The 21,318-nt window shown below is 41.2% G+C and overlaps 1 protein-coding gene across 1 annotated transcript; it reads left to right on the plus strand.

Moving 5' to 3' along the window:
• Window positions 1-5,613: 5,613 nt before the first annotated feature.
• On the plus strand, window positions 5,614-16,630 carry slc40a1 (solute carrier family 40 member 1). The gene is made up of 8 exons (XM_080038378.1): window positions 5,614-5,964; window positions 6,091-6,158; window positions 6,590-6,749; window positions 7,110-7,225; window positions 9,504-9,630; window positions 11,191-11,436; window positions 11,624-12,262; window positions 13,233-16,630. Exons 1-8 carry the CDS (start codon window positions 5,931-5,933, stop codon window positions 13,550-13,552), a joined length of 1,710 nt encoding a protein of 569 aa, XP_079894504.1. The 5' UTR covers window positions 5,614-5,930; the 3' UTR covers window positions 13,553-16,630.
• The last annotated feature ends 4,688 nt before the right edge of the window (window positions 16,631-21,318 follow it).

Raw genomic sequence — 21,318 nt, forward strand, 5'->3', positions numbered from 1 at the left:
AGCCCACGTAAACACCGCTTGTTGTTCCCCAGCTGGGGAACACACATACCTGCAGGTCACATGGCCACAAAATGACACAGCAGCAGCCACCTGACCGCTGATGAGCCTGGTCTGACACAGTGGCCCACTAATAGTGCCGCTGGTAATCTGTTTGTATACACCAGCTCAATGTGTGCAGACATTCAAACGGGGTTAAGAGCTCTCTGTGATCCCTGAATAGATCACAAAAGAGATAGTAGGGCCTATTGTCATCGCCTGGCTCAAAATATGGGCCTATGTTTCCCTGTTATGTGTCAGTTTTGCTTCCTGTGGGGCCTATAAATTACATTCTGATATTTTGTAAAAAAATAAAAAGCAGATTCATCAGCAGCCCTGCAGCCGCGTGTGTTTTTACCAATAGTCACAGTATACATTCTAAAGTAGAGTGATTATATATAGATATTGACTTAAGTGCACTAATAACCCCAGGTGCTGGTGGCAATAAAGTGTCATATAACCTTAAAGAGGCCACATACAAGGCTGGATTGACCCCCTAGGGTGCCCATGGGTAAAGATGATGGTCCCTGGTGTGTTTACTCCTGCTCTCTATGTAGTGTGGGTGTGTTAGCTATTATTGTCCAAGTCATTTTTGACTTGAAAATCGTTGGAATTGAGTTTAATGAGAAGTTCCATACAACCTTTAAGTCTAGTAACTTGCCAGCTGACAGTCAGTTTAGCCTAGGATATAGAATGGAAAGAGACAAAACAGCCCCACTACACAACCCTGTCTTTGTCCATAGGTTTAAAAAAAATCCACCTGCATCCACGTTTAGCGTTTATTTGCCTTCTCTGTTGAAAACTGAAGAGTGCAAAGAATACATGGTGGTTTTGTTGTTCAGATTCTATCTTGGCTTGGCCCAGTACCTTCCTGGAGTCTGGCAACCTCATTGTGATGACATTTATTTTGAAAACCACATGTTGTTTTTATACTTTTCTTTTGTACTGATTAAAGAAGCATGATGATAATGTGCTGGTGAGCCAACCTTTAGAGGAGCTGTCACATGCATTTTGTTTCCTTTGGACAAAACACAACTATCTGTTTCCTGTATTTCCAGTAGTTGTGCTAAGCTAAGGGACTCCATGGTTGTAACTTCACATCAAACAGGGGTGAGAGTTTTAATTTAGCCATCTGCAAAAAGTGGGCAGTGGTTTAGACATGCTTATGAACACTCTATTGTACTGCATTTTGGAAATTTTGTTCACTTACCTTTTTTTGTCATCAACATATATATTTACATTTTGAGATTAAAATGGTTCAGGCGTTTTAATCATTTTAATGCACGGAAAAGCAGCACTCCATTAGCACTGTAATTAATGCGTAAACCCCCCCCCAGAGATTGGCCTCTAAATAGAACTCATTTCACAATGTGTTGTCACAGTGCTGGATATAATAATGAATGTTTATCGGTTCAACATGACCGCAATGAAATCTGAATCTCTCACAAACAATCGAGAGGCTGTTCCTCAGCACATGACATTTTGGTGGATTCGGTCCAAGTTTGTCAAGTATGTTTGTTGTTTTTGCGTGTCTCTGTGCTTAAGGGGGAATTAGGCACCTGACGAGGCACATTTTTTAGTCATATTTCAGCTTTCATAGCACTGTAGGGAGGAGTTGAAAAAAAACTGGAATAGTCAGTGACCTTGATGTAAACTAAAGCTCAAAATTTGTTTCAGATCCTTCTAAAGTATAGAACACTTTATCAGAAGCGATATTACAGTTTTTCTCAGTCGCTTTGGTGCTTTTCTCAGATCAGAATGAAAATTCTCATAACTATTAGTTCAACCTCCGCAACATTTAGTCATTTGAGCACATCATAGTAGCAATTTCTCCTTCCTCTGAACAAATTGCAAATGCTTTTGGACATGTATCAGTTGCTTTCATACAATTATCTGCTGTTTTATAACATTGTCACCAATGACTTTCCTCGCTGCATTGCAAAGGATAATATCCGTTGTGATGTAGATGAAAATATGTGGCCAGACAGACAGGAACGTCTTGATGTGCCAGAATGATTTACCTATATATGTTCAGTTACAATATGTCCTGTTATATTGTTCACATTTGTGCACAGCTCTACCAAAAGGGTGTTTTTTTTGTTTGTTCTAAATAAGTGACTGAAGTGTATTTTTCTTTTGCACAATGCTGTAGAATTGCAAAGAGCATATACAGTAAAAATGTGAAACATACGTATTCAGTGTCTTGTACTCACTTACTCTTTACTGTAGTTTTCAAATGGCTGTACAAGTAGTGTGTAGTGCTGTCTTGAGCATTTTAAGGTAGTGTCACCGAGTTCTGACCTTTTTTTGCATTGGAAAACACTTAGAGAATAAACTGTCATAATGAAAACATGACAAAGCCATTTGACTATCTTGTTCATAAACGATGGTGTCAAGACTTCTCATTTTGATGACACTGGCAGTTTCATTGACATGAATACTTGCTTTTGAGGAATATACTATCCATTTTGAGCAATTTACGTACTTTTGCAGGTTATCCACTAGGTTTTGCAGTTTGCACTAATTGTTTTGAGAAATGCACTAACTGCTGTGCAAATGTTAATAGTGATGTGAAAAAAGCACCAAAGCGACTGAGAAAAACTGTATATGGGAACCATGCAGAAACAGTTGCCACACGATGCGGCATGTGTTGCATGTGTTGGCACTTGGCACTATTCATCATACTGTCACATAGATAGATAGATAGATAGATAGATAGATAGATAGATAGATAGATAGATAGATAGATAGATAGATAGATAGATAGATAGATAGATAGATAGATAGATAGATAGATAGATAGATAGATAGATAGATAGATAGATAGATAGATAGATAGATAGATAGATAGATAGATAGATAGATAGATAGATAGATAGATAGATAGATAGATAGATAGATAGATAGATAGATAGATAGATAGATAGATAGAGAGTGGGACATGTGGTTTCAGTGGTGTCAAGACAATGGGGGTCCCAACCAGCCAATAACAGCCTTCTAGTCCACTTCAGTGAAATGAAACATATCCATAGCCATGTGCTCACTGAGCCGCTGTTTATTACTTTTTATGAACACAGGCCAAGGAGCCCTGATGCATGCAGCCAGTAATTATATAGCAGGGATTCTGCTCTGTTGATTCGGTTGGTCAAAAGCAAGTCATCCAAATATATGTTTTGAACAAATTTTTTTTCTCCCTCTGTTCACTGTCGAGCTCTGATACAATTGGATTCTTGGTAAACAGCTTGACCCTGTTGTGGCAATAATGGCTGTATTATCTGTTGCCAAAATGTTCCAAACGTCCACCTGTAATTTGTGTTGTGTGACTTCAAATGCCCTGGCAAGCTCAGTTAATCTTTAACTTTTGCAATGTCTTTTCTCTCTTCTTTTGCTTCTCTCATTCATTTCATATTAAAAATGTAACACATTTAATAAAGAAAAATCTTCAAAGTCTCAGATTATATTAGTGGATGTGGTAAAGGGAGAAGTGTGAAATAATTGGCTGCATTTGAGGTGGAATTGTTTTATTATGCTCTAAATTGATCAACTTAATCTCTATGAATATTGTTCAAAGTTGAATTAGTGACACAGCATTTTATTAGTGATCCAATAATAACCTGCAATCCGCTGACTGAGAAAGATCATATCCTGGTAAGTGGCAACATTAAAAAATGTATAATCTCTTACAATGATGGAAGTACGACTTTGTACTATGAGCATGAGTATGAGTCTGTCCATTTTATGCCACTCCATACTTCTATTTCACTGCATTTCAGAGGCAAATAATGTACTCCCTATTTGCACGTTAATGCATTAGTAGTAATTGTCTAATATTATATGCAACAATAACTCTGGTGTCTGCACTTTTGACAGAGTTTGGAGAAATATACAGACACAAACTGACAAGATTGAGTAAAATAGAAATGTATGTATCTATATAACCTTTTTAATTATAGTAGTATGAAAGAAGACATGTTATGGAAGCCAAATAGACAAAAATCTCAAAATTGCCCAGTCCTTGAAAATACAATGTTTTTGCCTGCAGTCTTAAAGGTATATACTGTGGTGGAATAATCAGTGCAATGAATAAGCAAACACACAAACTGGACAAAAGCAGGTATAGCCCATCTGATATTTGTATAGGCTAAAGGGACACTCCTTAACTGTGTGAAGTAGGCTATTGTTTGTGGAACAGGTCTTTGCTCAAATGCTGATAGGAAAATTATTGTGCATCTTTTATGCTGAAAGACAGTGCCACAGGTATATAGATAAGATAAGAAAATACTGTAGGCTATTTATCCTGAAAGGGAAAGGGGGGGGGGGGGGTTCTAAATATTAAGAAAATGTACATACAAGTTAAAGTATTGAACATGACAGTGACAATATCTCCTTCATAATTATAATATATATATTTTTAAACGTGAACTCACTACCTTGGCTCTGAAGACTTTTAACCATCCCAAAAGTCTGTACTGAACTGGGAGAAAGGGCGTTTAGTTCTGCTGCTCCCTTTCACTGTTATTCATTTGATGTTACTGTGGAACTGTGCTGCTGCATGTCTAGGCCAGGACTCTAGTAAAAACTTTTTGATTTTTTTTTATCTCACTGAGGCATTCCCTGGTTAAATAAAGGTTAAGGTGAGACAATGCAGGCAAACAAATATTTTTTTATTTTATTCAAGCACTGGTCAATTTTGAGATTCTGGTTTATTATTGTTCCATAACATGCATTATTTCATACAAGCAGCCTTGAAAAAAAGGTCTTAACTGTACATTTAGGTGTTTATATTACTAAATACCTAGGGGGCAAAACCCCCGTTTTAAAAAAACAAACAGACATGGAGCGTTGTAAAAGGTTGTTCACCAGAAATGATATCCAGGACCTTCCAGGATCCCAACCTGGGTGGACAACCTGGTCAACTAGCTGCTGGAAAGCTACAGGGGGCCGACATAGAGCAAATCAGAACCACTGTTTAAGCGAATGGGGTTGGGCTATATTGCCAACTTTGCATAGGCCTACTTATTCAAACATTTTTGAAAAAAATTGTAACACAAAAACATGATTGTTTTATCAACTGGTAAAGTTTAATGATGATATCTAAAATTTAAACAATGTGACTCTATTCAACTGCAGTGTCCGTAAAATAAAATATATTACATTTTAATATTTTATAAAATAAAATAAAATTGACCATGATTTTGAAGTTAAAGTAGCCTACTAATAATTTCACAATGAATAACTATGCACTTGATAGTCTACTCAATTGCATAAGCCTATAGTAACCCAACCAACCTAATAACCTAACAACCTAACCAATGACACATGACAGGTGTTACCCACACTGTTTACCCACATGCCAGGTGGGTAAACAGGTGGATTAATGATACCGTTAACAGTGACAGCTTTTTGTGCAGATGTGGTCAAAGAAAAATCATTTTTTTTCAGGATTTGTGTTCGGTTGGGCAGGAGGGAGGAACCTGGTTTGTTTTTGACACATTGTAAATAAAGGGGCAGGTCACGTGACGCAGTGCCTATATTCGAGGCGGGACGTAAACAGAGCGGACTAGAGCAGTAGGGAACCCTTCACTGGAGCACAAGTCCGCGAGCTCAGCTCAGCTCAGCTTCTTTGTCTTTATCTTTATCTCTTCGCTTGGTTTTATTGAGGGTTTATCTTTCCGACTTCAGCTACAGTGTTAGCTAAGTTTGGAAAGGAGGAAAGAGGAGAAACGCCGTGCGAGTGTCTTGCTTCTGTGTCGCTGTCTACAGTCAGTCAGCTGCAGCGCTGCTAGCCGGAGCTCGAACCCCTTTCCGATACAATAGAGAAGACAGCGCACAGCAGAGAAAGCAATAGCCCACTCACTTGTTTTTTTTGTTTTTGTCATTGGAAAGCTTTTAAAATGGATAACCCTGCACCGAAGAAGACATGCTGTGGTAGGTTTCTTTTTTTTCTTTGCATATTTCCTTGGCGACCCCTTCACATCACTGGGAAAAGGCTGGAGATATGGAGCACCAGCTGCAACATGTCAGACTTTATTGATCCTGTTTTGCTTTTTGCAGAATCTGTCGGAGACTTCTTCACTTCGGCTAAATTCCTGATTTACATGGGACACGCGCTGTCAACATGGGTAAGTGTGTGTGATACACATGACACGGGGACACGATTAAAACCCTAACCCCATCATGTGTCTTTTTAAATGACGCACCGTCGTAGATTTGTGCACGTTCGTCGTGATGACAGGCTATACGTTCAGTTTCAACCCATAATGTAACACAGTATGTGTTATTGTTGAATTATGATTGTCGTTATATGACTGTCATTACAATACAAATTGTCATTTAATGTAGGCCTATAGCAGGCTCACCACATAGTGCTGGTCTTTACAAATACCTCCCATGTCTAAAGGATGGATTAAAACTAAAGAGGATTTCCCTTTTTCTAACCCCCATTTATCATTCATGGAGCTCCCCAAAACCACACTTCCTATCAGCGCCATACATGATGGAGATCTTGGGTAGCCTATATAATCTGAAGCTACATTTTGAATCCCCCCCACAGGGTGATCGAATGTGGAACTTTGCTGTGGCTGTGTTCCTGGTGGAGCTGTATGGGAACAGCCTGCTGCTGACGGCTGTGTACGGGCTGGTGGTGGCCGGCTCTGTGCTGCTGCTGGGGGCCATCATAGGGGACTGGGTGGACCGCAACCCCAGGCTCAAAGGTATGGGGGGGGGGCATCAAAGCCAAGTACAGCTGAAGAGAAGTTTGTCATAAATACATGGCCAAAAAAAGGTGTAGATTCGACCATGAAAAATAGGCATTATACTGTCGTCAGCAGTGTGCACATGTGCCGTTAAAACATGTTCCCCTTTACTTTCCCAGTGAAATGCACCACTTACAGAATGTTTATCCAGAAGGAATTTGGCAAAGACACTATTAGATTAAGCCAGCGCAGCCGGGCCCGAGTAGAGGGGAAATGCACCCAACCTACTGAACTAGTTTGTCAGACAGAAAATCTCTTGTCTTTGGTCACATTTGCGTCCCTAATGTCTGAACCTTAGTGTTTTCTGTTCCAACACAGTGGCCCAGACTTCACTGCTGGTCCAGAACAGTTGTGTCATCCTGTGTGGGATCCTTCTCATGGTGGTGTTCCAGTTCAAAGAGCAGCTCCAGGAGCTTTACAATGGATGGATTCTGGTAAGATGAAATGTAATGTAATAAGATCACCATTGTTTGCTGTGCTACTGTCCTTACACACACATTATTTAATTGAATTTTTATTTAACCTTTATTTAACCAGGAAAAAAACCTATTGAGATTAAAAATCTCTTTTTCAAAGGTGACCTGGCCAAGACAGGCAGCAGCACAATGAACCACAGTTACAGACAAACAGTTACAGACAAACACACAGGGACAAAATTAAAATAGCGCTAAAAAATAAAGCAAATCAATTCACACTGCAACTATCCTAAATAGACCCATTTCTGCTTTTTTAGCTTTTTGAACTTGATCGGATTGTCACTGAAAGCATTTTTATAACCCTGCTTCCTCACGTACAACACTTTGACCCGACCCTGGCGATTGAAACTTGCTTACTTTGACTTATATGGCCTCTCTCCCGCGTGTTCTTATGATCACCTGGAACAGCTTTTTACAGATGAGGGAAATGACTCCCGTTCAATGACCTTAGACCGTTCCACTAACTGTAGGAGGAAAGTATTTATTAGAATGGTAGAGATGAAACCATAAGCTTTTCTCCTCCAAACATGGGTATAACATGGGGGTCCTCCACCTGAACATATTTTTTCTGCACCAATTTGTGTCTTTTCTGCGTCCATTTCTGGTGGAAACGTCTTTTATTTCTGTCAAGGAAAAGACAACGTTCAGGTTCCCCGCTGACACAAATATAATGGAATAAATAGCAGTAAGGCTCTCATAAAGGAAGAGGCTGCTATTACAGGCCAAATATTGTGTTTTAAATGTAGATCAATATTACTTGTGTGAAATTGTTTAAGACAATTACCGGAGAAAAGACAATATTTTTGTACATCAGGCCCTTTTTTATAATGATCCAAAGAGCTTTTTTGCCTGTTGTCTTTCCTATTTCATGGACAACTTGACCTCTTGTAAATAGCTAAGGGGACATATCCCCCCCTACGCATCCAAACAAAACACACAAGGGGTTATTACTCAAACGCTGGCAAGCTTGTCTCAGTGTTTTGCAAGGGGGCTTGTTTACACTTGTTGGGCTATGTGGCTTCATTTGAGCTCCCTCTCCACAAAGATGTGGACCTGATGCCTGCAGCTGACCCCAAGACTAGACAGCTTTCAGTCTGGGGTGTCAGGTTCAAAAAACACAAGCCTTTCTGTTGGGTAGAGTGTCTCCAGCATTGGCCTACGAACTTGTGGGAAGTCATTTTGGGTCACCGGAGTAAAGGGTGGGTGAGGGGCGATTTTTTTGCCATGTGAGAATGTTTAGAGTGTGTGTGGAGGTGGGAGGGAGGGGGGGGGGGTCAGCGAAACAGGAGATTAAGTGTCTGGTTGAGTGCTGTTTAGTCAGCAGGTTCTTCGAGGCCTGTCACATGACACAGATAGAGAGAGAGAGAGAAATGTGGCCCAGCATGTTGGATTTTTTTTTTCTTCTTTTCTGTCCAGAGCAGCTGTGTCACAATGCACATACAGATTGACGAACTGCGTGTTTGACAAATGAGCCATGGCTAAAATGAAATATGAAATATGTTATTTTTTTATTTACATTCAGTTCTTATTTATTGCTGTTGCATGTTGTGTATTATATCAGCGATCATGTTATTTCTTTTATGCTGTTATTTTACTTCCAAACTCTTGTTATAGCTTGATTATTGATTTCAATTAATTTCTCTTTAAATTTTAAAATAGTGGCGTTCCAAGAATTTGTTTTTATTTGTATAATTAATGTGGACTTTGAGGCTGGGAAGAGGGCTGACAAGTACATATTCCTTCATTTTCAGGGGTCATAAGCTACAGCTCTAGGGAGAATTGACTGCAACACGACGGTGTGTGTTTGTGTGGGATTGAGTCAAAATAAACCCCAGTGTGTGTTCATTGTGATGAAGGAACATGTCAGTCAAGCCAGTGTAGCAGTGTGTGCCTCACTGAGGTGTTTTTAATGTTTTTTTGGACAACAATTGAGGAATAAGGCCAATCAGACTTTGACTATACATACAAATAGAATGTGTCGACAGTAATAATAAAACGCTCTATGGTGTTTTGTCCTACCAACGGAGCCTTGGAGGCAGCGTTGCCTTGAGCTGCCTGGAAGGCTCTAACTCTAAACCTTACCCTAACCCTAACCCTAACCCTAACCCTAACCCTAACCCTAACCCTAACCCTAACCCTAACCGTAACTGTTGGACAGAACACAGAACATTACCATCTACTAAATACACCTTCAAATGTATATGTAAAAATACCCTCTCTCTCTTTTTTCCACCAGACCACCTGCTACATTCTAGTGATCACCATCGCTAACATCGCTAACCTAGCCAGCACGGCTACAGCCATCACCATCCAGAGGGACTGGGTGGTGGTGGTGGCAGGTCAGGACAGCAGCAGCCTGGCAGGTCAGTGTCTCTCGCCCCCATACCAAGCTGCTTCTTATCATCTAATGTAGGCCTCACGTGTTATCAGATATCTACAGTTGGGGCCAGACATTGAACCCTGGATGCTGAGTCACTCTACCTTTTCGCCTTTTATGTCCGTGCAGTTTCCACCTATTTATTTGATCACATGGCGGAAAAAAAAAATTATCAACTTGATGACCTTTATTGTTCTGGTTCATGCCAGTACCAGATGTTTTATGAAACCAAAATCAAAACCTACTGCACTCTAAGGACTATATGAGGGGCTATTTAATAGCATTTCCTTGTACATCCAAGTCGGGTGTGAAGAATAAGTTAAGACGAGCAGGCAAAAACAGTGTTTTTCCAAGTCAATTTTGAGATTTCCGTCAATTTTGTCTTCCATAACATATCTTATTCATAATAATATAAATAAAAGGTACAAATACTGTAAGTACAGATAGAATGTACATATAGGTGTTTATATGACTTAACCTTGTCTGTTTGCTCCTGCATATGTCTCCTTTTCAACCATCTGTAATGGCCATTATCTCAACATTAGTTAAAATTTCTGAAAAAAATGTAATTCAAATAATAATAGTTTTAATGACCGTAATCAAGTTTCACAATTATATCTATAGGTTAGATTTTTCCCCTGTTCACCTACAGCAGGGGTCCCCAAACTACGGCCCGCGGGCCAAATGCGGCCCGCGGCCCGCTTTTTATTGGCCCGCGGCCGATTTTAAAAGGATAATGAAATATGGCCCTTTGATTTATTTATTTTTTATTTTATTTTTTTTTTTGCATTTCTTAGTTAACCCACTAGTGCAAGGGTGTCAAACACTGATTGATTGGCCCGTGGCACATTTTAAAAATATAATGTAATATGGCGCTTTTAATTTTTAAATAATTTAAATGCACTCATTATATTACAGAGAAATATGTCCCATAAAAGAAAATGAGCAACAAGCCCATCCCAGAGGACCCTGCATAATATTTTATTTTAAATTAATATTATTATGGAAAATCTATGCGTCCTTCTCCAATAGCTTCTAATTCATCTGACACAGTGTCTCCATTTTTTTTCATACAAAATTCTTCAGATTTAGCCTCTTAATTTCCCTCTCAAAGTGCACCAGATTCATGCATTTCGCTTTAAAAACTTTAAAAAATCTCCCGGGGGGGCATACCCCCAGACCCCCCTAGGAGGGTCGGGACCTCGGCTGGATACTATTTTCACCCTGCTGGACATTGGACGCAAAGGCAGAAAACACTGGGTGTATCATTGGCATATAAACAAGAGGGGAAATGTGTCTGTTTAATGTGCAAGGAAAGTGTTGCCGTGAAGAAGGATTACAATTTACGAAGACACTATGAAACTAAACATCAGAGCAGCTACATGTCCTGATAAATGTGTTATTTTTGCAAAGTGGCCCGGCCCTTCGTAGATTTTTCTGTATGTGGCCCTCAGTGAAAAAAGTTTGGGGACCCCTGACCTACAGTGTCTCACCTTAATATTTTCTTGGACCCCCCCCCCCCCTTTCTCTCTCTCATATCAAACAGACATGAACGCCACTGTGCGGATCATTGACCAGCTGACCAACATCCTGGCCCCCATGCTGGTGGGCCAGATCATGGCCTTTGGCTCTCCTTTCATCGGCTGTGGCTTCATCTCGGGCTGGAACCTGTGCTCCATGTGTCTGGAATACACACTGCTGTGGAAGGTCTACCAGAAGACACCAGCGCTGGCTGTGAAGGGCGGTCAGAAGGAGCAGCAACAGGAGCTCAAACAGCTCAGTCCAACCAAAGGTAGCTACAAGAACATAGTGTTTGATTTGGAATATTGAAAGCATAACGAGATACGTGATGGACAAACATTTGATGGTTCAGGTTACATGTCAGAGCAATAATAAAAAAAAAACCTTGTACTTCATTCTTGGTAATAAGCATCATCTTGAGCTAAATCTCTCCTCGATGCTTCTTGCCCTTTCCCCAGACTTGGAGAATGGCCAGAGTCCCGAGGAGTCGTCTCAGCCTCTGATGAATGAAACCTCAGTGGCTGCTAAGGCCGACGCCCCTAAGCAGCGCGGCTGGTGCTACCAGGTTAGCGAGCCGCTGCGCACCTTCAAGGCCGGCTGGGTGGCCTACTACAACCAGAACATCTTCTTGGCCGGCATGTCGCTGTCCTTCCTCTACATGACAGTGCTGGGCTTTGACTGCATCACCACGGGCTACGCCTACATGCAGGGCCTCAACGGCTCCGTGCTCAGCCTGCTGATGGGGGCCTCGGCCGTGGCTGGTATCTGTGGCACCGTGGCCTTCACCTGGGTGAGGAAGAAGTGCGGCCTGATCCGAACGGGCTTCTTCTCCGGAGCGGCCCAGCTGGCCTGCCTCATGATGTGTGTGGTGTCGGTCTTTGCCCCCGGCAGCCCCTTCGACCTGAGCGTGTCTCCCTTCAACGACCTGTACACTCACCTGATAGGAGAGAAGGCCCTGCCCGAGGCCGACCACAGCCTCACCAGCATCCTGTCTGGAGGGAACGCCACCACCGCCGCACCCGCCGAAGATCTGCCCCCTCTGCAGTCCTACATGTCTGTCAGTCTGCTGTTTGCTGGCGTCATCGCTGCTAGAGTGGGTGAGTGAAAGAAGTTACCCTTTGAATTAGGAAACGATGCGCGATTAACATTGTTGAATATTGGGATTATCAGGGTTCATACAGAGTCTGGAATGTTTAGAAAATCACATCACTGGAAAATGCTTAATTTCTCCATATTGTATCCGTAAAGTACACATAATTAAACTAATGGTAAATTGGGCTTTTTTTTACGAAATATTTTGATTAAGAAAAATAATAAATCTTTCATTAGTACCTAGATGTGACCCAGTGACTCAAAATCAACCCCAGAATTTGATACTACACAGGACACACCTCTTTATATAGGATTTTAGTACTTCCATTTTAAATTAATATTTCTTTGGAGGGTGGTCCTCACCATGTTGGCATCTTTCGCTTTGGTGATAGACTAAACACTTGATAGTCTTCACATAAATACGTTATCCCAGTGCTATATTTTCACATCCATGCGCATTAGAGCAGTAGGGCTTCATCTGATTGGCCAAATATATTGACACAGAATAGCCTACCATTTATTGCAGTTCAAGAAGTCATTCGCGATAACGATACATTTCTGATATATTGCAGCCCTACTTTGAATTGTTTTTCCACATCCAGTGGTCGGAGTGGTTATCTATATAGCAGGATATTGTATATAGAGTATTTGAGTTGGAAGTACAAAGTACAAATGGTCCATTGATTGCCATTGAGGGCAATGGTGCATAGTCTAAGTTGTTTTTATTTGGACGGAATTTCGCCATGTTCCCTTCCTGCCATAAGATTATAAAGAGGCTGTGTTGATCAATTATGACTTCCTAAAGGTGACTCGGGCAGTTACAGGCAGTTCAACCGGTTGAACCATGGATGACCTTTGATTCCAATTACATTGATAATTCCAGCTACAGCTACCGTTGTCATCCTAACTCATTTTATTGTGGCAGTAAACAAAAAAATGCCATTCTGACTGTTGCCCCGTGCCTTCCCCCCACAGGCCTGTGGTCTTTTGACCTGACGGTGACGCAGCTCATCCAGGAGAATGTGATCGAGTCGGAGCGCGGCGTGATCAACGGAGTGCAGAACTCTATGAACTACCTGCTGGACCTGCTTCACTTCATCATGGTGATCCTGGCCCCTAACCCCGAGGCTTTCGGCCTGCTGGTCCTCATCTCCGTGGCCTTCGTGGCCATGGGACACATCATGTACTTTGGCTTTGCCTTCAAGAGCCTGGGCAGCCGCCTCTTCCTCTGCTGCGAGCCCGAGCACAAGGCGGAGACGGCGGACACTATACACTCGCCGCCCACCACCGTCTAACGCCCACATTAAAAGAGACTCTTTGTCCTGTCCTGGGTACATATTTCACAAGCCTTACCCCTAACCCCCTGCAGCTTTTTTTCATACCAACTAACCTCTTTTGCTATAAGCTAGCAGAATGCTAAATGCTAACCAGAGAAGGAAAGCTTAATGCTGCGTTCCTTTTTACAGTGGAAGTTGGGAACTGGGAGTGACATTACATCTGAGTTGACTGCGCTCCAGGGCAATTACCAGAAAGCATGAACTTTCGCCTTTTAGCAATCGCCTCTGGCTAACTATGATGTATTTTGTGAATAAAATACATAATAGCAACATCTCTATAGATAGGTAATGAGCCGTGTTAAATGTTGAACTCGGGGGTGTCGGCGAGGTTTCTCCCACTGGAATTCTGACCTCTTGGTTGCGATTCATTGAAATTTCCAACCGGGAACTCTGAAACTCCCACTTCACAGTACAACTGGAACGCAGCATAACTTAACACACTATGCATCCTGTAGCCATTAATGAAGTACTAATCAGAAGCAGAAGTCTTAGAAAAACTAATCCATAGTCAAATTTAAGATTAGGCAGGGTTTCTCTAAGGTTATAGCATCAGCCTTCCTCTCTATGGATCCATACCATGTACCGTCAAACAAGGATCCCTCCCTTCTAGGCTTTGGACCCTACTCTGGGTCCTGTTGATGAAAAATCAGGGGCTAAAGCTTTGTAAAACATTCTCCTCGTAACAGCCTGGATCAGCTGTTTAAGGTTCAAAAGGTGCTTGAGCTATCTTAAAGGGCAACGCGAGGTGCGCAGCCACCGAGGCTTGGATTTATGGGGACGGCTGCATGAGGCCCCAGAAGACACAACCTCCACTACCTGCCTCTCAGTGACTTTTCATTGGTGCTTTATCGCTGTCTGCTAGCTGTTCTCAGCACAGCCCACTCTCACTCGTGCCAGCGTCCATATATGCATGTATAATGAGCAGGTTTTGGTTTGTCTCCCCGCAGGAGGATGGGAAGACATTTTTTATTTGACCAAACACAAAACCGGGCTCTTATAGTCTCTTTTAATGCATGGTTCTAAAGGGTTTCTGCTCTTAACCGTATTTATTCAGGAAAACGCAAACGGTGGATTTTTGTAATAATTGCATCATCAGTATTGTGTTGCACCCTTTTGGTCGTGCCATAAGTCAGAAATCCTATGCACCCTCATCAATAGCTCTCTCAGTTACCAAAGTCAAAGACCACATGTGGCATTTTAAGGAAGTGAGGGAAAGCAGCAGCAATGTGTTTTTGAAGCATTCCAAATCTATATTTCTACATCAGGTGACAGTGTAGCTGTGTCGGTCCACTAATGCTCCCGTACACCGACTTAGTATACAACATACAACTTAGTATGAACATTTCTAACCAACTCTGAGATTGTAATTCTTACATTTTGTTTTCCTCGTAGTTCTCCTTTTTGATTTTGTTATGTTCTCTTGATTAATTGCGAAATCATGATTGTTGTTACACAGGCACTTTAAGTGATTGACGTCTGTCATTACACCTAACACGTGATCAGACACTTGATCAATATTTTTGCACAATGCTGAACCCCTCCTGCCCCCCCCCCCCCCCCAATGCTCACTCTGATTTGAATCAGATTAGCTTTTGGTTATAAAAGGCACATATTGTAACTTTCAGCACCACTTGTGTCCATGTGGAAATACTCTACTGGCTCCTGTGGTAAAACAATACTTTTCTAAAACCCTTTTTCTCTCAAAAAGTCATCCAGCGAGCTTAGTCAGCAACCCTTATCTGATGTCAGTTTACCACTTCACACTGCCAACAGACTCTGGACCTGGACTTGGAGTCAGGGTTTCAATTCTTATTGCTATAAGCTTCAGCAGAAACATTTGACTTGTGTCAAAAATGCAGACAATTTTTATGTTAATGTCTTTGTCCAGGAAATGTATTTCAACAGAAGGTTTACTTAAAGTTTGCGCTTTTTTCACAGACTTTGCTTGAAAGTAAAGCTTATAACCTTTTTCTGAACAGTCCCTATCCTAGACACGTGAAAATGACAGGATAATGAAAAGCGCTTAAACGGAGAACAGTCCTATAGGGTCAGTCAACTGGCTGAGGAATGTCATACAGCAATATCTACTGGTCATATCAGACCCAGTCAAACTGCTGTGTTTTATTGCTAATGAACATCAACTTTTCATGTTAAGGAAAAATGGCGTCTTTCAGAACACAATCCCACTTTAAAGAGCAAAATAATGCAATCTATGTAGTTAGAACTAGTTCCTTTTCCGCGTCTGACCTTCCGTGATTTTTTTGTCGCCTTATTGTAAATTAGCCTTGACAGCTGTTTAACGCACACATGTGGCTACATCAGGGCGGTTATTACTAGCCGCACCCAACCCATGCTAAAGTCTTACCAGTCACAGCCAAGATTTTGGTAATGGGGAAGGAGATATTTGGGTTGGAAACGGAGGTAGCCACACCAGATGTAGGAGAACAGAAGGCCACTCTGTAGTCTCCCATACAAGCAGGTGGAGGGTTGTGGTGGTGAGTCAGCATGTGTGGAGCTGGGTTTTCATGTTTTAATGTGACCTCAACGTCAGTGTGCGCGCATAAGAACAAAAAACAGCTCTCACAGCCGTGGGTCTGCTGATTCAGGAATACAACACATGGCCATAACTCTATATGTTTTAATGTAAATAACTGTGTCAGTCAATATGAGCCAATTGGAAAATGAAAAAAAAAGAAAAGAAAATTGATTGTGTATACTGTTGCCATGCTGTTTGTCTGTAACTGTTGACTTGTTTCCTTTTTTTTACATTTTTTTATATACCTAGTGATAGCATTTTGTGTCAAATTGAGGTTTCATAAAGATTTATTGAAAGTTGCTTTTTAAAATAATTACTGTTTGTTATTTGAATACATCTGTATCATACGGCTTTGATCTGACTATATATATAGCTCTTTCTGTGTATATATCTATATATATATATATATATCAGTGTTCTAGTTAGACAAAAGCGTTCAATCATAAAAGAAATCACTTGTTTTGTATGTCATAATCGCACTCCACTGAATATAAGAATGTTGGTACTACTTTGTGTTGGTGTCCGAAATAAAGACAACCTTCAAAAAATGCCTGTCAGTTTAGTGGTGTGTATGTGTGTAGCGTATTGCATTGTGTGAACTGGGTTTCCTGGCCTCAGTCGTGGGCTGGCCTGCCGCTGTGTGAGGTCACATACCACAGCTGAGTTAGCTGCTAATTTCCTCCGCAGAATCCATAGCTTTCTTTCTTTCTTCCAGGCAGCCAGTGTTAAACTCAGTGACTTGAGGCTGAGCTGGATCATCTGGACTTGCATGCTTGTTGAATAGACAAACACTCTTTGTCTATTGGATTTCATGTGACAAAAGAGTTGGGCCTAGGACATGTTAGTGTGAGCTTTGAATCTGCATTTTTTAATCATTTTATTTTTTATTTTTTACTGATATGCACTTAATAAAAGCGTGAACATATTGTGAGGTACACTTAAGGAGGTTTGCATGACACCAAATACCAATGTACTGCCATTCATTTAAGACAGCTAAGGAACACAATAGGGTCTCAAGTCTACGTTGGCGGAGTGAAAGTCCAATGTCTGTATGCAGGAACTGGGGCTCCAGATAAGAGCGCACGGTGGAGATATATTCCTCTTAACATGCAACATCTCTAGTCTTCTGAAAGAATGATCACACAAAGAGGCATATTTTCTCTAAAAGTCTATTTGCACGTCTGGCGGGAATTTCCTTTTCAATGGCTTGTCTTCAGTTAAAAGCCTTTAACTGTAATTCAATGGTGAAAGCAGACATAATGAAGTGATAACAGTGCTGATAGGGAAAGCCAGATGCACAAACATTGCTCAATTTCACTCAACAGTCACTTGAGCTATAGGGTTCTGCACTGGGGGCACTCAGGCAATTGATTAGTAGCACGTTCACATTGGCTACTTTAAGAGCACTTTAAAGACAAGAGTTTCTTTTTTTGGGAAGTAGGCCGATGCATATTTGGCTTATGTTCTGTCTAAGTAGCCTGATGACACCAGCCTGATCTCTTCACATTTGTTTTTCTCCAGCAGATCAGTCTGGCCTTTCTCCAATCTCCAGACCAGCCATATATCTCACAAGCTCATTTGTCAATCCATGTTGACGTCAACGACTACATGAACCAATCAGGGGCTGTCTTCCACTAATGGCAGAAAGGGGGAGGGCCGAGTCTGACTGGAGGCTAGATTGACGACTACATGAACCAACTATTCAGAAACTCCCATCCAATAACGGACGGGACTCCTCCCCACGGATATTGGAGAAAGTCCAGATTGATCTGCGGGAGAGAAACATATTTGAAGCTTGCCAGGCTACTTTGCAGTTCAAAGATCTCCAGTAATTTAAAACACATATAGACCTTTATTCCAATATTTCCAAAACTAACAAGAGAACCTTGTGTCAGTTTGTGCTAAGGCCATTAAAAAAAATATATATATACAGCTCTGGAAAGAATTAAGAGACCACTCCAAATGTTCAGTGTCTGTCATTGTACTATTTATAGGCATATGTTTGAGTAGAATTAACATTTTGGTTTTATCTATCTATAAAGCAAGAAACGTCTGTCTGTCTGTGTGTCTGTCTGTCTGTGACTCGCATATCTCTCTCTCACTGTTAGTCACATCGGCCTGAGCTTCCGGATATGGCTTGCGCACGGCACAAAGGTGTGCATCCTTGATTGATTATGAAGTTTTGGACCAAATATGTAGAAGTTATCATATTTATATCATGCTGGCGGCGAATCCATGCGCACACTGAAGGCCAAAGTAACAACGGGCATGAAGTGGCATGAAGTAGTCTCCGGCTAAACCCCGCCTCCTTCTGATTTGATTGGCTGCTGCGACCAAAGCTTGAAATGAGTGACGAGCGGAACACACACAGCAGACCTGCTTCCTACGGGCACTGCACTAGTACTATAAACTACTAACAACATTTCTAAACACAATAAGAATATTGTCATTAAGAGCATTTCCATTAAGTAATGTAGAGATGAAAATTTAAGAAAAATCCAGACCGGTCTCTTAATTTTTTCCGAAGCTGTATAAATAAATCCACACGTACATTTGTGCACCAAATTCCTGAAAACAGTGTGTAGTGGAATTTAAAAATTAAAGTAGTGAGTCAGTATAAACCTTCGTCTAACTTGAAGACCAACAGTGATGCCCAGGTGAGATGTCTATTTCTCATGAATTAATAACATTTCCATTATGTTATGTACTGGAAGAGTTTTAGTAAATGGTAGATGGCTTCTGCTATTGATGGTAAAAATTTTAAACTATAAACAGACACCACAAATTCTTCTTTATAGAAACCATAATGGCATGCAGTTGTATTTATTCTACATAGGCTATATCAAAGAGGCGGACATATGCAAAAATATGATATGATTTTTTTAATTTTTGAGAAAAGAGAGAGAGAGGGAATGGTGGAAAAGAAAGGGATGAGGGAGGTAGAGAGAAGGGAGTGGAATGAGAGACGGGGTGAGGCGATTGAGGGATGAATATAATGAGGGTGAAACTGTTTGAAAAAAAATGTAAGGGTTGGTGTGATTTTATGTGAGTCTTATGTTGTATTCTATTTATTTTGTTGGAGCCTAAAACTGAAGGACATTTTCTGTCAAGACAAAAAAGTTGTGAATTGAATTGAAAGAGGAGGATTCGGGGGTGAGGTGATGGAGGGATGAATAGAATGAGAGTGGAAAGGGGAGGTGAAGAAAACAGATAAGGAGTGGATAGAGTGAAGTAAGGGCTCCAAGGGGTTAGATTGGAGAGGTCTGGTCTGGACTAGGAGGGAGCTATACTGTTGTTGAACTACCAGCAGCCTCCTCCACCTTCCACTCTCCGTCACATTTCTCCTTCTTGCTCCAAAATCCCTTCTACCTCTTGTTCTTTTCCACCACTTTCTCTCTCTCTTTCTCCACCACTTTCTCTCTCTCTTTATCCACCTTATCCTCCTATTCCTCTCCTTACTTCTTTATTTCATCCTCCTCTTTTTCCTTTATTTTAATTTTATTTAATGCCTGTGTCCTTCCATTCCCTGACAACGTTCCCTACAGTCGAAATTGACAATTGAAACCTTTGGGAAAGCTTCTTGTAGCCTTCCCCTAAACCATGACAATGAACAATCTTTGTTTTTCAGATCTTTTGGGAGCTGTTTTGATGATCCCATTCTGTTTCACTTCAGCAGAGAGTCAAAGAGAAGTGCAACTTGCATTTAGGCACCTAAAATAAATTTTCTCATGATTAAACAGACCTTTATATGAGGTTCAAGGCTTAACAACATAATCCAACCAACTGTGTGTTTAAAGTCCTCAGTTTTACATGCTGTTACAGGCATTAAAATCAACAAAACCACAAGGGTACCCATATTTTTGCACAGCCAGTTTTTCACATTTTATTGTATTTCATACAACCAAATACTGCTTTTCAAAAAATCTTTGTTTGGAAAACATCCCAGTACTTAGCTATTCCTGGTAAATTAAAGACATACCACTTTTATATCTTTTTTGTGAAAGCAGAGTCAATTATAATGCCGGCTGAGAGGGGTTCCCAAACTTTTTCATATGACTGTATATACAGGTCCTTCTCATATAATTAGCATATTGTGATAAAGTTCAATATTTTCTGTAATGTACTGATAAACATTAGACTTTCATATATTTTAGATTCATTACACACAACTGAAGTAGTTCAAGCCTTTTATTGTTTTAATATTGAGGATTTTGGCAAAAAAGTAAAGAAAAACCAAAAATCCCTATCTCAAAAAATGTGCATATTTCATCCGACCAATAAAAGAAAAGTGTTTTTAATACAAAAAAGTCAACCTTCAAATAATTATGTTCAGTTATGCACTCAATACTTGGTCGGGAATCCTTTCGCAGAAATGACTGCTTCAATGCGGCGTGGCATGGAGGCAATCAGCCTGTGGCACTGCTGAGGTGTTATGGAGGCCCAGGATGCTTCGATAGCGGCCTTAAGCTCATCCACAGTGTTGGGTCTGGTGTCTCTCAACTTCCTCTTCACAATATCCCACAGATTCTCTATGGGGTTCAGGTCAGGAGAGTTGGCAGGCCAATTGAGCACAGTAATACCATGGTCAGTAAACCATTTACCAGTGGTTTTGGCACTGTGAGCAGGTGCCAGGTCTTGTTGAAAAATTAAATCTTCATCTCCATAAAGCTTTTCAGCAGATGGAAGCATGAAGTGCTCCAAAATCTCCTGATAGCTAGCTGCATTGACCCTGCCTTTGATAAAACACAGTGGACCAACACCAGCAGCTGACATGGCACCCCAGACCATCACTGACTGTGGGTACTTGACACTGGACTTCAGGCATTTTGGCATTTCCTTCTCCCCAGTCTTCCTCCAGACTCAGGCACCTTGATTTCCAAATGACATGCAAAATTTGCTTTCATCCGAAAAAAGTACTTTGGACCACTGAGCAACAGTCCAGTGCTGCTTCTCTGTAGCCCAGGTCAGGCGCTTCTGCCGCTGTTTCTGGTTCAAAAGTGGCTTGACCTGGGGAATGCAGCACCTGTAGCCTATTTCCTGCACACGCCTGTGCACGGTGGCTCTGGATGTTTCTACTCCAGACTCAGTCCACTGCTTCCGCAGGTCCCCCAAGGTCTGGAATCGGCCCTTCTCCACAATCCTCCTCAGGGTCCGGTCACCTCTTCTGGTTGTGCAGCGTTTTCTGCCA

This window comes from Ammodytes marinus, assembly GCF_949987685.1.
Source record: "Ammodytes marinus genome assembly, chromosome: 12".
NCBI lineage: Eukaryota > Metazoa > Chordata > Actinopteri > Uranoscopiformes > Ammodytidae > Ammodytes > Ammodytes marinus.